At 43.4% G+C, this 15779-nt stretch overlaps 1 protein-coding gene across 3 annotated transcripts in view; it reads right to left on the minus strand.

Moving 5' to 3' along the window:
- The window catches only part of PLXND1 (plexin D1), a 538253-nt gene that overhangs the window by 80704 nt on the left and 441770 nt on the right, over window positions 1-15779 (minus strand). For all 3 annotated transcript variants that reach the window (XM_068114237.2, XM_078776913.1, XM_068114236.2), the window contains exons 5-9: window positions 5871-5971; window positions 1336-1465; window positions 862-1015; window positions 648-768; window positions 437-542 (exon numbers count right to left, since the gene is read on the minus strand). In XM_068114237.2, coding sequence (XP_067970338.2) covers window positions 437-542; window positions 648-768; window positions 862-1015; window positions 1336-1465; window positions 5871-5971 — 612 coding nt within the window. The remainder of the gene's footprint in view (window positions 1-436; window positions 543-647; window positions 769-861; window positions 1016-1335; window positions 1466-5870; window positions 5972-15779) is intronic.

Consider the following 15779-nt stretch of genomic DNA (forward strand, 5'->3'; position numbering starts at 1 on the left):
CGCGAAGGACACAGAAGGACCTTCAGCATCGACCAACTAATGCTGGCAGACGGGATGTCCATTTAATGTCATTTGGAGGCACAACACACACACATTGATGTCTGTGAAACACAGGAATGTCCATTTATACCTGGGCCAAGATTCAAACCCAGGAGAAACAGCTTAGAGGTGAGTGTACAACCTCTGTCATGTGACCTCTAGTCCTTTGGAAAGTTTGGTAGAGATTGCATAAGTAATGACCGAATTGTATCGCTGTCAGACAGACAGATAGACAGACAGACACCACATTGCATATTTTAGTATGATGTTGAACTGGAGCCAAAATTCTTCATTTTACTCCATCGACACCATGCCTGTGGAAAAGCCCTCGCTAAAGGCTTCAGGTAACACGATTAATGGGGAGTGCAATGTACGTCAGTCATGTTGTCCCATTTACCTTGGACAAGGTATGTGCTGATGCACAGGCTGAGGTAGAGGGCACGCAATCATGAGTCTGCACACACCAATGGCAGTCCCAGCGGTTATCCAGGCAAGTGGTGCACCTGTTGACGACATTTGGGTTTCACACACTCACACAGGTACACAGGTACACAGGTACACAAAACAAGGCGACCTTCCTTCACACTTTCATGGAGGATTGCACTCACGGAGGTTCGGACATCTTTGTCGTGAAGACAGAACAACGGTACAAGGTGATATTAGCCGTTAGTACCGTCACAAATATCCCATCAATTTCCACTTGCACAAACAGCTGCTCCAGAGAAGGTTCTGGGGGAGAATGAGACAAACACGGATTGTTTTCCAGAAACACGATAGCAAAAATAAAATCCACCGAAACCATGGACGCAACTGAACACTGACTTTGCTTGGTGGGCCACGTGGAGACCGGAGAGCAGGAAGCGTTGCCATGGCCAGACCGGAAGTCCACTTGTGCAGTCTTTCCCATCATTCGGCACTGCATGTGCAACAACTCCTTCATGTGGGGCAGCTTCCCAGAGAAGGTGAGCTCCAAACTCTGTGTGGAAGGAGACAGGATTGAAGATAATTTATAACATATTATCAGATCATGTTCAATTAGGTACTCCAAGCTAAACGTACAGGTATTTTTATTATTACTGTACTTGGCTAATGGCATGGTGGTAATATTGCTAAATGGATGGAATACTGGGGGCAAACGGCGAGCACTGGAAGCCACGTTAATGGACGTTGATTGAATCTGATGAATTAGCCCCCAAAAAACTACAAGGATGTGAAGAACACAAATGATCAAAGATGTATGTGGGATTTGACGTGAAATGTTGAGCACACATTATTTGACACATTACCTCAACTTACCTGGACAAGGTTGTCTAAGTTGAGGGAGGTCGGATTCACGTGTAGGACAGGACACTGATCTGCCCCATCCATGACAGTAACCAATGCACCTTGTTCCTTGCCGGACAAACACTCTCTCTCCAGCACACACCTGGCCACAAGATAAGGAATGCAATCGGAAATTTATGAATGAAGATATATCCATTTTAATTGTAGGCCTTCAAGAGCGACAATACAGATGTGCTGGCTCCATGAGTTAGGCCCTCTCTTCAATAATTCTCATCTGGTTTCAACCTGCTGGCCACGAGATGGTCCTTGTTCCCAGACTCACAATTTCTGTCCACCATATTTGTTGTTCTCATATCGCTGGAAGATTCGTTTTTTGTTGTATCTTTTCTATTATCTAATATATAAAGCTCTTTGTAACAACTGACGGACTGATATTAATGTTCGGTACCTTCCGGGTGTCGTACAAAGCAGAAAATTTTGCATGCTGACGGACATCGAAGCCGGTACACCGGGAAAAATCACAGAACCGTTGGAAAGCGCCCATAACTGAAAATTTACATTAAAAAACCGTAAAAGCACACTTAAAAAAAAAAAAAAACCTCAATTCATATCAAAATAAACATGACAATAATGTCCGTAAATGAAAAAAAGAAAAAGCATCCATAAATGAAAAGTTACAGTAAAAAACCGTAAAAGCACATTTAAAAAATAATAATAATAATAATCCTCAATTGATATCAAAATAAACATGGCAATAATGTCCGTAAATGTAAAAAAGAAAAAGCATCCATAAATGAAAATTTACATTTAAAAAACGTAAAAGCACACTTAAAAACAAAACAAAAAAAAAACCTCAATTGATATCAAAATAAACATGACAATAATGCCCGTAAATGAAAAAAAAAAAAAGCGTCCGTAAATGAAAATTGACATTAAAAACACATAAAAGCACACTTTTAAAAAACCCTGGAAAAAAACCCTCAATTGATATCAAAATAACCATGGCAATAATGTCCGTAAATGAAAAAAAGGAAAAGTGTCCATCAATAAAAATTTCCATAAAAACGTAAAAGCACACTTAAAAACAAAACAAAAAAAACCTCAATTGATATCAAAATAAACATGACAATAATGTTCGTAAATGAAAAAAAGAAAAAGCATCCGTAAATGAAAATTGACATTAAAAACCCATAAAAGCACCCTTAAAAAAACCAAAAAAAACCCTGTATTGATATCAAAATAAACATGGCAATAATGTCCGTAAATAAAAAAAAGAAAAAGCGTCCATAAATGAAAATTTACATTAAAAAACCGTAAGAGCGAACAAAAACAAAACAAACACAAAAAACCTCAACTGATATCAAAATAAACATGACAATAATGTCCGTAAATGAAAAAAAGAAAAAGCGTCCATAAATGAAAATTTACAATAAAAAACCGTAAAGCACACTTTAAAAAAACAGAAGAAAATGTCAACCTCAATTGATATCAAAATAAACATGACAATAATGTCCTTAAATGAAAAAAAGAAAAAGCGTCCATAAATGAAAATTTACATTAAAAAAAACCGTAAAAGCACACTTAAAAAACAAAAAACAAAAAAATCCTCAATTGATATCAAAATAAACATGACAATAATGTCCGTAGATGAAAAAAAGAAAAAAGGGTCAATAAATGAAAATTTACATTAAAAAACCGTAAAAGCACACACACACACAAAAAAACCTCCATTGATATCAAAATAAACATGACAATAATGTCCGTAAATGAAACACAGAAAAAGCATCCGTAAATGAAAATTTACATTAAAAAACCGTAAAGCACACTTTAAAAAAACAGAAGAAAATGTCAACCTCAATTGATATCAAAATAAACATGACAATAATGTCCGTAAATGAAAAAAAGAAAAAGCGTCCATAAATGAAAATTTACATTAAAAAAAACCGTAAAAGCACACTTAAAAAACAAAAAACAAAAAAATTCTCAATTGATATCAAAATAACCATGGCAATAATGTCCGTAGATGAAAAAAAGAAAAAAGCGTCAATAAATGAAAATTTTCATTAAAAAACCGAAAAAGCACACAAAAACAAAACAAACACAAAAAACCTCAACTGATATCAAAATAAACATGACAATAATGCCCGTAAATGAAAAAAGAAAAAGCGTCCATCAATGAAAATTTACATTAAAAAACATAAAAGTACACTTAAAAACAAAACACAAAAAACCCCCCAATTGATATCAAAATTAACATGGCAATAATGTCCGTAAATGAAAAAAGAAAAAGCGTCCATAAATGAAAATTTACATTAAAAACCATAAAGCACACTTAAAAAAACAGAAAAAAAAGTCAACCTCAATTGATATCAAAATAAACATGACAATAATGTCCGTAGATGAAAAAAAGAAAAAAGCGTCATTAAATGAAAATTTACATGAAAAAACCGTAAAAGCACACTGAAAAAAACCCTCAATTGATATCAAAATAAACATGACAATAATGTCCGTAAATTAAAAAATATAAAAAGCATCCGTAAATGAAAAATTACATTAAAAAACAGTAAAAGCACACTAAAATTATTTTTTTTTTACCTCAATTGATATCAAAATAAACATGACAATAATGTCCGTAAATTAAAAAAAAGAAAAAGCGCCCATAAATAGATTACATAAAAAGAAAACGTAAAGGCATTCAAATATATATATATATATATAATTATATATATATATATATATATATATATATATATATATATATATATATATATATATATACATACACAGTGAAACCTTGACTTACGAGTGCACCAACTTACGAGTTTTCCGAGATACGAGCCGTCGCTCGGGCGGTTTATTGCTTTGAGATGCGAGCCGAGATCTGAGTTACGAGCTTACGCCACCCGCCACCAAGTGGGTTCCGGTCACGTGGTTATCTTGCCGTGCAAGCATCTCTGCCGTATATCGCTGCTGCTTTGTTTTCGCATTTTGGTTATTTTGGAGCTTACGCCACCCGCCACCAGGTGGGTTCAGGTCACGTGGTTATCTTGCCGTGCAAGCATCTCTGCCGTATATAGTTGCTGCTTTGTTTTCGCATTTTGGTTATTTTGGAAAATTTCTTAGTTTTAACCATGGGTCCTAAGAAATTGAGTGCCAAGGGCAGTACTGAGAAGAAGAAGAGGATGATGTGCTTGGATATAAAACACGCAATCGTCGAAAAACATGAGCGAGGTGTGCGTGTTGTCGACTTGGCGAGGCAGTACGATCGTAGTACTTCTACGATATGTACGATTTTGAAGCAGAAGGAGTCGATAAAGGCTATAACGCCAGCCAAGGGCGTTACGATTATTTCAAAGCTCCGGACCTCTATCCATGAAGAGATGGAGAAGTTGTTGTTTGTGTGGTTGACGGAGAAGCAGCTCGCAGGAGATACCGTGACCGAGAGCATCATGTGTGAAAATGCCCGAGACATTTACGGGGATTTGGTGCAGCAGGCGGCGGGAACATCAACGGACAAAGCATCGGAAGTCATTCAAAGCCAGTCGGGGATGGTTTGATAATTTTAAGAAGAGGACCGGCATTCACTCCGTCGTCAGGCATGGTGAGGCAGCAAGCTCGGATGTGAAGGCAGCTGAAGATTTTATTATAACTTTTGCCGAACTGATAGAAGCCGAACGATACATCCCCCAGCAAATCTTCAACTGTGACGAGACAGGGCTCTTCTGGAAAAAGATGCCGAGGAGGACGTATATAACGGCAGAGGAGAAGAGCATGCCAGGCCACAACTTGTTCAGAGTGCCGGCGATAGCTCGCCTTCTCTTTGTGGAAAACACGGTGAGATCCTTAACATCCAACAACTAATGGGACGCAAACGGGGCGCCCAGTTTAGCGGTACACACATTGATGAATCACCCTGCCTGTGAAACACCGACATGACAGGTTATAGCTGGGTCGGGATTCAAACCCAGGCTGGACAGTTTAGAGTCAAGTGTGCGTACCTCCAGTCCAGGCCATCCTGCCAACTTGTATGCTGCATACAGGTGAAATATAAAGCGCGAGATGTTTTTATATATACTGTATATTTAAAAACAAAATTGGTGTGGATTTTGGCGGGCTGGAACGGATTAATAGCATTTCAATGCATTTTAATGGGGAAATATAATTTGAGAAACGAGCAAATTGAGTTACGAGCTCGGTCACAGAACGAATTAAACTCGTAAGTCAAGGTTTCACTGTATATATATATATATATATATATATATATATATATATATATATATATATATATATATATATATATATACATACATACTCAAACGATATCTAGCATTTGAATTTGGAATTTATATTAGTGTAAACTGTGAAAAAAGTCAATGAAAATTTACCTACAAACCATATTCATCCGCAATCAAGTTTACAGTGTGTGTATATATATATATTCTTCTGCAATCTTTCCTGCAATCTTCTTTGAGGATATGATGACAAGCATGTGTGCTTCTGACAATGCGTAAACACATCCTGCTGTGATTCCCTACACATGGTGTTACCTGTGTGAGAGGGTGCACCAGGTGCAATAAGGGTCCCCCGAGGATAGGCAAGCAGAGCAAGATGTGTGCTGGTCACAACTGGCGATCGACACGCGGCTCACCTGTAGGACAAATGTAAAATAGCAAAATAATTTACTCATTTACGTGCATGGTAAATGTATTTGATAGTTATTTGTATACAAAGTCGAGGCTCATGGAAGAGAGAGAACAGAGCACAACACAATATAAACCAGGGAGAAACACCGACATCAAGGTAGTGTCACAACTGAAGGACACTTAGAAGGAGAATAGGTGAGGAGAATAATAAGAGTAAGGGGGTTGGGAGGAAGCCAAACAGCCGGGTAGCTGGATAAAAGCTCAAGCAAGAAGTGAGCTGAAAGAAGAGGAAGAGGAAACACATGGATGAAACAGCAATGTAACAAAAAATGGAAAGGTGGGTAGAGAGGGGTGGAAGAACAATAACCTAGAAAGGAATGTGTGGATTTGTGGAGGATAAATGAAGATGGGAAAGTTTAGATATCACGAGGACGGATGGAGGAAGATCTGAGGCGGAGATAAACAGCTATCTTGAAGGAAGAATGTGATTGAATAAGACAGAGGAAGTTGGTTCCACAGGTGCGTGAAAAGAGGAACAAATGAGTGTTGAGTAATGTTGAGTAATGAGTAATGTTGTAACCCAAATTTGGTAGAGTTCTGACTGGTGGGTCCGGAGGAGAGGATTTTTGAAGAAATTTACAAAGTCTGCCATTTTGAACTATTTACAGTCACGTGACAGGAACGAGCTTTGCAATCCCCGTTACCAGTCAGGAGCAGAACCGTACTGCCAAATTTCAGCCGGATCGGCCCAGTGGTTTGGCCAGAGAAGTCGAAATAAGAGACGGACGGATGGTGCATGAAGGCAATACCTTATCTGGGATTCCAATTCCAGAAAAGATTAAAATACCAAACTAGCATCCTATGCCTAACCTCCTTAAGTCAAACATCAAATACTGTACAGGGTGTCCATAAAGTCCTTGTGTAACTTTCAAATTTTATAACTTCTGATGTGCACATGAAAGAAGCTAACTATAAAAGGTGCATGAAATCACAATTCATCCAAGTTATTACTCAATACAGTTGAAATGTTTAGGCTTCAACATAAGCACCATCTTACGATAATTCACCAAATGTCTGTCCGTCTGTCCGTCTGTCTGTCCGTCTGTCCGTCTGTCTGTCTGTCTGTCCGTCTGTCCGTCTGTCTGTCCATCTGTCCATCTGTCTGTCCGTCTGTTTCCAGGTACCGCAAAAACGGCTGAAGTGATCGCAACGAAATTTTCGGTGGGTATTCCTGGGACCCCCTGGAGTAAAATAGGCTATATTGTTTTTCCAATTTTTCAATTTCCAATTTTTCCAATTTTCCAGTTATTCCAAACCCCCTGGAGTAAAATAGGCCATATTGTTTTTCCATTTTTTTTCCAATTTCCAATTTTTTCAGTTTTTCCAATTTTCCAGTTCTTCCAAACCCCCTGGAGTAAAATAGGCCATATTGTTTTTCCATTTGTTCCAATTTTCCAATTTTTTCAATTTTTCCAATTTTCCAGTTCTTCCAAACCCCCTGGAGTAAAATAGGCCATATTGTTTTTCCATTTTTTTTCAAATTTTCCAATTTTTTCAGTTTTTCCAATTTTCCAGTTCTTCCAAACCCCCTGGAGTAAAATAGGCCATATTGTTTTTCCATTTGTTCCAATTTTCCAATTTTTTCAATTTTTCCAATTTTCCAGTTCTTCCAAACACCCTGGAGTAAAATAGGCTATATTGTTTTCCCAATTTTTTCCCCCAATTTTTCAATTTCCATTTTTTCAAATTTTCCAGTCTTTCCAAACACGATGGAATAATATTTACCGATATGAACAGTGATGTGGCTTTTATTGAAATTCTACAAATACTGTTTAGATTTTGATGATTTGCGTGTGATATGATTCAACGGATGTTTATATAAATCGTTTAAAATAAAAAAGCCTTATATTTCTGATATTTTGCCTTTTAATTTGGGCCTCCTAATTGAAGCCCCGCCCGTGGGGTGGGTACCGTTGCTAGTTTTTCGTAATACACCGTTCAATCCTATTTTCCAACTTGTTGAAAACATTCTCCAGTTGCTGCTGAGTTATACTGCATAGTGAATTGCATTTTGGGATCCTATCCCTAAGCTTATAGAAAGATTGTGGTTTCGATGAGTAAACAAACGTTTTACATATTTAGCCCCATAAAATGTCATCCAATAGGGACAGGTCAGGTAAACGTGGTGGCCAAGCAATTGGTCAACATCTACCAATCCACTTGCCTCGGTAACAACTTTCAAGAACCGTCGTTCAATGTGATATGTGAAAGATTTAATCGTCGTAGTTCGGTAACAAATAAATTCTGTAACATTGCAAAGTAATCCGCACGGTTGACTGTTGCTTCTTCCAAAAAAAAGAAAAGGCCCAATGATCCATGGCTCCGTGAGATAACACCAGACATTGATTTTTGGTGAGTCTCTTAATTTTAATGTCACCAGACTTCCTGAGGTTTTTCTGTCCCCCAAATGTGGTAATTGTGGTGGTTGATTTTACAACTGATGCAGAAGTTGCCTCATCAGAAAATGTCAACTCGTCAATAAATCCAGGGGAATTGTAAAATTTACAACAGCAATAACAACAACAATAATATGAGCAAAACTTGTTGAACTAGAACGCCACTCAGTAGAGCGCATACTCCCGCCGTGGGTTTAGTTGGAATATTACTGTTGCGGATTTGAGAATCCTGTGTTTTTTTTTTGTAAATATCACCCTCTGTAAGTAGTGTAATGATTCCTTGTAAATACCTCTGTTTTGTGTGTAAAGGTCAAAGGTCGTCCCCCTTAGTTAATCCATCGCATGCACGTAGAAAATCATATACCCTTCTAAATAGTTATTTCTTATTCAATGTAGTTTAAGGCTCTGTTTCCCATTAGTTGACTCTGCATTGCACCGAATTGAAATAAGATAGATCCCCTTTCTTTCAAATTCCCTCAAAGCCTCCATTGCCAACTGCATTTGCCGCCATTACGGCATGGTCAAGCCTTGGAGAAGAAGGGGGAGGAGCTATATCAAGGGCGTTGCCCGCCCATCGTCATCAAAAGGTGGAGCCAGCGAACCCCCACCAGCCAACCAGGGCTGATGAGAGACCATCATGGGCGTGGCGCGCATTGATCTGGAAGCGCGTTATAAAAGCGCTCGCGCAAGCCTTTTCAGAGAGATGCGGCAGATGCGGCAGATGCGTGAACCAGGAGATGTGTGATCCAGCTGAACCGGAGAAGACAGAAAGGCGTGAGGGGGTGCTGATATTGCGGCAATAAACCGAGACCCTCTAGGGGCCCTATTGTCGCCGGGGTTGTGAAGACGCAGAGCCGCCGGCTGCTGTTCGCACCGAGCCCGGAGCGTGAACTTCAACGCTTACCGCTGCCTGGATCCTTCTCCCCCCCTGACGCATCCTTACCATCGGCCTGGACCATTCGCTCCCGAGCCATTCCTGCCTGCAATTCCCTATTTGTGTACGTGAGTTTGTTTTGTGTGACTTGTCCCTGGGTATAAGTTAAGCTTGTTTAAGGAATTGCTCTGTGTCCTTCTGATCCTTCCATTTTCCTGTATATTATTTTTATTGCTTCTCTTCTTGATTTTGGTTTGTGTAAATAATTAATAAATCCCTGTGTTCTTTCTTTACCCCTTTTCTTTCTTCACATCCGTTCGTCTTTGAGGTTTCCACATTGAACACCTGTGGCGCAATTTTGGCCAACGTTTCGGAATCGGGTTAGTGAATGCTAATGACTCGAACTTCGGGTTGCTAAAAACCGCTCGGCAACTAGACCATCTAAAACCGGGGTTCGAGCGGGAGTCCCTCCCCTGCTTCGTGGTCAGGAGTGGCACCAAGTTCCTTGGGACTTTTCGTAGACCAAATACCCTGGCTGCTCCCGACCGGAAGGAGCGTTGGGAACCCCAGGACTCACGTCGGTCAGTCGCGGACAAAGGGGATTAATCCCCCCTTCTTAAGGGGAAAAAGGGCCGACGGTGAGATCCGTAACAATTGGTAGTCAGTAGTTGGGATTCGAACCTGGGACTAAATTTATTTAGCCCATATTTTGGACACCAATTGTACTATTGGCCATAACAATTGGTGTCAGGAGTGAGATTCGGACCTGAAGTGCGCTTAGCGCACTCAAAATTACGAGTGGCCAAAATTTTATTAAAACATCCAAATTTAAAATCGTGCCATGGATAGTCAAGGCGACCGGATGCCGGTGGGTGAGTTGGAAGGGGGGGTAGATTCGACCCAGGACCCCGGGGAGGATTTGGGAGTAATGGAGGAGCGCAATACACATTGGGTAGCGGAGGGTTCAGACACACAAAATGGCGCCCTCGCGCACGAGGTGGCAGCAGCACAAAATGGCGGCTCGCACGTGGTCGCGGCAGCCGAGCCCGCAGTGCCAATGGACTTTTGCCTATTTATGACGCATTTCATTGCATCTATGAAGGGTGACAGTAGGGGATTGGATGCAATGATGGCTACCCAGGGAATCGACATGGAAAAAAGGAGGAAGGAAGCAAGGGACAACCCGGAGGGATATCGGGAGCAAATAAACGCCAGCATAAAAAAATTGGGGGAGATCGTAGACAGCATGGGAGGCGGGAGAGGCACATCGGTGCACAGCGAGGTAAAGCAGGTCGAGAAGCGCTGGTTGAGCGAGGCGGAGAAAAGCGCGGGTAAAATGACTGGTATAGAGACTGGTATAGACCCGGGGTTTGGAAAAGCCGGCGACCGCTGAGGTAGAGAAAATGTTATTAAAGCCAGCGGTCGTTGAGGTGAATAAAGAAAAACAAGTAGCGGGAATTGAAATTGAAAAGACGACGGAGGTAACCCAGGAATTGAAGGGAGAAATGGAGCCTGTACAAAGTCCATGTTCACATCACGATGCTGTGCTTAACCCAAATGAAAGTTTGTAGGTGTTGGAGCGAAGAAGAAGAAGCGCCCAGGTGAGTCGTGCTGTGTATTGTGCGGGGAGATTTTGCAGGAGGATGTTTGGCGATAAAAGAATTTTCACGCGCTTGGGATCGAGAAAGCATCCGGGAGTTGGTGAAGGGTCCCCTGTGAGTGGTGTGAGTGGAAATGGCGCGCTTGTGAGGAAAGAGTGTGCGTCGGAGAATGAATGCACGACAAAGTATGAGAGTGAAACCGAGTGCGAGCGAGAATGCACTTCGGAGTGTACAGAGTGTGACACGGAGAGTGAGTTGGTGGAGGGGCGGGTGCGAGGATGCACGCTTGGGATGAGTGTGCGAGGAAGCACACCTGAGTTTGTTGTGGCGCGGTTGTGGGAGAGCCCATGGAAGCGCGTGAGTGGGTGGATGCAAGAGTGCACGCCCATGGTGAGTGTTACGGAGGACGTAATGGAGGAGAGGTGTGGAACGAAGTGTGCGAACGATGAGTGTGCGCAAGAGGATGAGCGAGAGGTGTGGTGTGTAACAGGGAGTACGGTGGTGGAATGGACGGAGTGTGTAGAATGTACGGGCGGCGTTGGAACGCCGCGCTTGGCGAGTGTAAAAAGGGTCGCGTATGCGTGTGAGCAAGCGAGTAAGGCATCGATGTTGACCGGAGCAGCGTTTAGGGCGGCGGATAGCGTGCGCGGTGCACTTTGTTTGCAGCGGGGACCGGCCGGGACCGTAAGCACGTCGCTCTTCGGAGCGTCGTGCACGATTCGGGCAAGGTCCCACACTGAATGGTCGGTGCCGCGTCAGAGCGACGATCGGCACGATTCCGGGGGAGGGGGGCCAGGTCGGACCTTCGCCCCCTAGCGGGGACGGGGTTCCGACCGGGCGAGATTGAGCCATCGGGCCGGAGGCCGCAAGGATCCGCGCCGAGATGGTGCGTGGAATCTCGGCCCAACCAAACCGCCTCCCCTGAACCGAATGCCGGATGGATTCAACCTGCAAGCGACCAAACCACCCGAATTCATTGCTCGGCTTTGCGAAGCCGAGTTTTAATGATGTAACAATGCACCAAGGCTCAGATATAGCGGACTGTGATGATAATAGTGTTTTGATCCGAAATTTAAAATAGTGAATAGGATTGGCAGAAGTGATTGGCAAAATTTGATGATTGGCAAATGATTGGTAGAATGATTGGCAGTGATTGGCAAATTTTGATTTGCAGGAATTTGATGGCAAAATTGATACTGGGACATGCCCGATGTGGTGGGATGGCAACTCTGCCATCCCTCACACATGGGGCACATGAGCTATAGTTTTATGGGGTTTGGCAGTGAAAACTAGCCCGGGAGGGTTAGGATAAAATGATAGGGATCTAGAGAAGATTGACCATAGGTAACGGTAGCGTTAAGTAGCGACATTCCACCTGTAGTGGGGACGTAGGTAGATTAGTTTGGATTATAACGACGAGGGAGCGCAATAGTATAAGGGGCGACTGGGAAGCGCGAGTTTCAGAGGGGAGTAGTTAGATCAGATGATGCCGTGTGTTTGAGAATCGAAAGTGTATTCGGAAGTGTATTGTGAAAAGAGTGAGGTGATTGTGAGTTGTACTGAGCGTGGAAGTGTATGGAGCAGTGCATGAGGAACAATTGTGGTTGTGCATTGTATTGAATGATTGAAGAAGCCTGGGAGGAAGGAGGGTGCAGGAGGCACCAGGTGTGATTGCACAGGTGTGCAAGTGAACAGGTGTATGGAGCAGTGTATGACTGAGTAATGGTGATTGTGTGTTGTGTTAAGCAAATGGTCCTGGAGGAAGGAGGATGCAGGAAGCACCAGGAGTGATGGCACAGGTGTGCAAATACAGGTGAGCATGGTTGTATGGAATAAATGGTCTGGAATATATGGAGTATGGAATGAATGGTGTGGAGTGAGTATGGTGAAAACTGTGGAGTGGAGTGGATGGTGCGAAGGCAGTGGATGGGGAGGATGGACCCCATCACGAATACCCGGGGAGGGTAGTTTAAGAGTTAGGTAGAGGGAGTAGGTAAATTGTGGTTGGATATTGGCATCTGTGGTGCGTGGTGGAAGAATGGTGTTTGGATGGGTGCATTAGTGTTGTGGAAATGGCTGGGCGTGTGGCCTGTTAGTGTGTATAGTTAAATGGGCACTCCGCCACTGTGAGGATGTCGGCCAGGTGAGGCTGCAGGTGGGCTCTGGGAGCCGTTAGAGTTGTGGATGGGGCCCGAGGATCCGGAGGACAGACCCGGGTAGCCCAGTGCCAGAGGGCACCGAGTGGGGAGAGCGCCAGAGGGCCTTCCCCAGGTAGATAGGTTAGGGTAAGGAGCAGGTAAGCTCGGAGGCAACTGCAGTGGTGGAAGTGTGCAGGTGGGTAGACCTGCTGGGTGAGCCACATGACCCAGTCCTGAAATTGTGCAAAGGCACAGGGAGTTGAATCGGGGGAGTGAGACCCCAAATTGAGGAAGCACCACAGTTTGGTCAATGGGAATTTGGTTCTTAAAACCGCATAGAGTGTAAGATGGCCAATGGATTGGCAGGGAAAGACCCCGGGTAGTGTAAAGTGTGTTAATGTCATTTAGAAGGTAGATAGGGTTGGAATCTCCTCGCACCATCTACATCCACTCACCTGGGGTGACAGGACTCCACACCGTGCCATGGTTTGTTATTGTTGTTTTTTTGTGCAAATGTTTGGATTGTGAGACGCATCATGACGTGGGTGTGACATTGTGTTGTTGTTCCATCTCTCCCTCCTTAAGAGGGATTGATGAGGAATTTGGGTGATGGCAAATTTGGATTAGTGGGATTGTGACGAATTTGGTACAGGGGAAATATGGGGAGGACGAGACGTAGTGACGGATTTGTAAAGGTGTAGATTTTTGTACATACGGGGGTAAGGGGCAAGGGTAGAACAGGTGACGGGTGGGGTGACGTACGAAAGGTACGAGCTTTTCTCTGCTCGCTCTCCAGGCGCACCTCACCTTCCATTGCCTTTATTGATGTGTACCCTTGTGACCTTACCCCTCGCTAACCTGTCGTCTCTGTCTTCCTTCCCCAACCCATGTATCGTGCTCTTTGGGCACTGAGGGGAGCGTGCGGGAGTCCGCCATTGTGTGCCCGAAGCCCCGCAACCAGATGCCTGCATCCACGCACCACTTATGGACCACAGTCTGTGGCCAAGCACCACTTATGGACCCCATGGGTTGGGGCATGGCCCCTCTGCTGGGACCGGCCACGATGGCCCAAGATCTTGCTTGCGGACCTCGGTGACGTGGCACCTATGCCACACCGGTGAACCACCCATAGTCGGCCCCTGTGGGCCATAAATAAAAAAACAGTGGACACGGTTGTGCATTTTTTTAATTTCCACCAAAATTAGCCGCCAGTAAGAAGAACAAGAAAGACAACATCTGGAAGAACAATGGCCAGCAGAGGGAGCCGAAGAACAAGACCACCAACAGGGGTTTTCTTTGTTTTATTTGAACTGTGGTGACTGTGCACTCCGGTGCGTTTTGGTGCTTTATGGTGCTTTGATGATAATTGGTGCTGGTGCGTCGATGCAGTGCATGCTGTCTCCTCCCCTCCCACAGGATTTTCTTTTTGTTTCCCCCAAAGAAAAATCACAGGTCCTGGGTTACGTTTTGTAAATAGTCCAAGTAGCGTCACTTGTAAATAATGCTCCCCACCATTCATGTTTAGTTTGAAAACCATTCCGCAATTCGGTTAGCTGTGGGCGTGAATCTGTTAGGTAGGGTGCAATGCAGCAGAGGGACATACTTATTTGTGTTTTAAAACTGTCGCACTCAGGGTCAGGTTAATTGTAGAGGGAACTACACCTACGTGCCACACTAAGTTAAAGTTTTATAGGCCCGGGTCGTGCCTGGAGGATGAGGGTGCAGTGTTGCGGAGTTGAGAATCCTGTGTTTTTTTTTTTTGTAAATATCACCCTATGTAAGTAGTGTAATGATTCCTTGTAAATACCTCTGTTTTGTGTGTAAAGGTCAAAGGTCATCCCCCTTAGTTAATCCATCGCATGCACGTAGAAAATCATATACCCTTCTAAATAGTTATTTCTTAATCTATGTAGTTTAAGGTGTGTACCCTGGTCAGAATAGGTACACCGTATCCCTGCGTGTCGTAAGAGACGACTAAGAGGGTTGGCGTCAGGAAGGGCATCCGGCCATAAAAAACATTGCCTCAAAAAGAGAACCATGACAATTACAAGTACAGATGGGCAGGGTGCAGCCTGAAGTGGAGATCGGTTTCTGAGGTTTGGGACATGGAATGTAGGGACAATGACAGGGAGATCAGGAGAAGTGGTGGAAGTATTGGTCAGAAGAAGAGTGGACATATGTTGTGTGCAAGAGACGAGATGGAAGGGAAGTGGTGTGAGAATGGTGAAGGGTAGGCAGGGACAGAAATACAAGTTTGTGTGGCAAGGGTGCACGGAGGGCGTGAATGGTGTTGGTGTCCTGTTTTCTGAGGAGTTTGTAGACAGTGTGGTGAGTGTGACTAGAGTGAGTGATCGGTTGATGATGGTGAAAATGATGATTGGAAAGCTCTTGGTGAACGTCATCTGCTCCGCAGGTTGGTCGAAGCGATGAAGAGAAGGACAAGTTCTGGTGTGCGATAGAGAAGCTGATGGAAAACGTGAAAGATGAGGAAGTTGTTGTGGTGGGAGGAGACCTGAATGGACATGTGGGAAGGAGTATGGATGGTTTTGAGGGAGTTCATGGGGGTTACGGATATGGTGTGAGAAATGGAGAAGGTGAAAGGATTTTGGAGTTTGCTGATGGAGCTGATTTGTTGATTTGTAATACTCAGTTCCAGAAAGAGGATAATAAGCTTGTTACATACACGTCAGGTGGGTCGACGACAACCGTTGACTACCCGATGGTGCGTAGGCGAGATAGGGGGC

The sequence above is a fragment of the Myxine glutinosa genome, chromosome 4 (assembly GCF_964187855.1).
Source record: "Myxine glutinosa chromosome 4, kmMyxGlut1.1, whole genome shotgun sequence".
NCBI classification, from domain to species: domain Eukaryota; kingdom Metazoa; phylum Chordata; class Myxini; order Myxiniformes; family Myxinidae; genus Myxine; species Myxine glutinosa.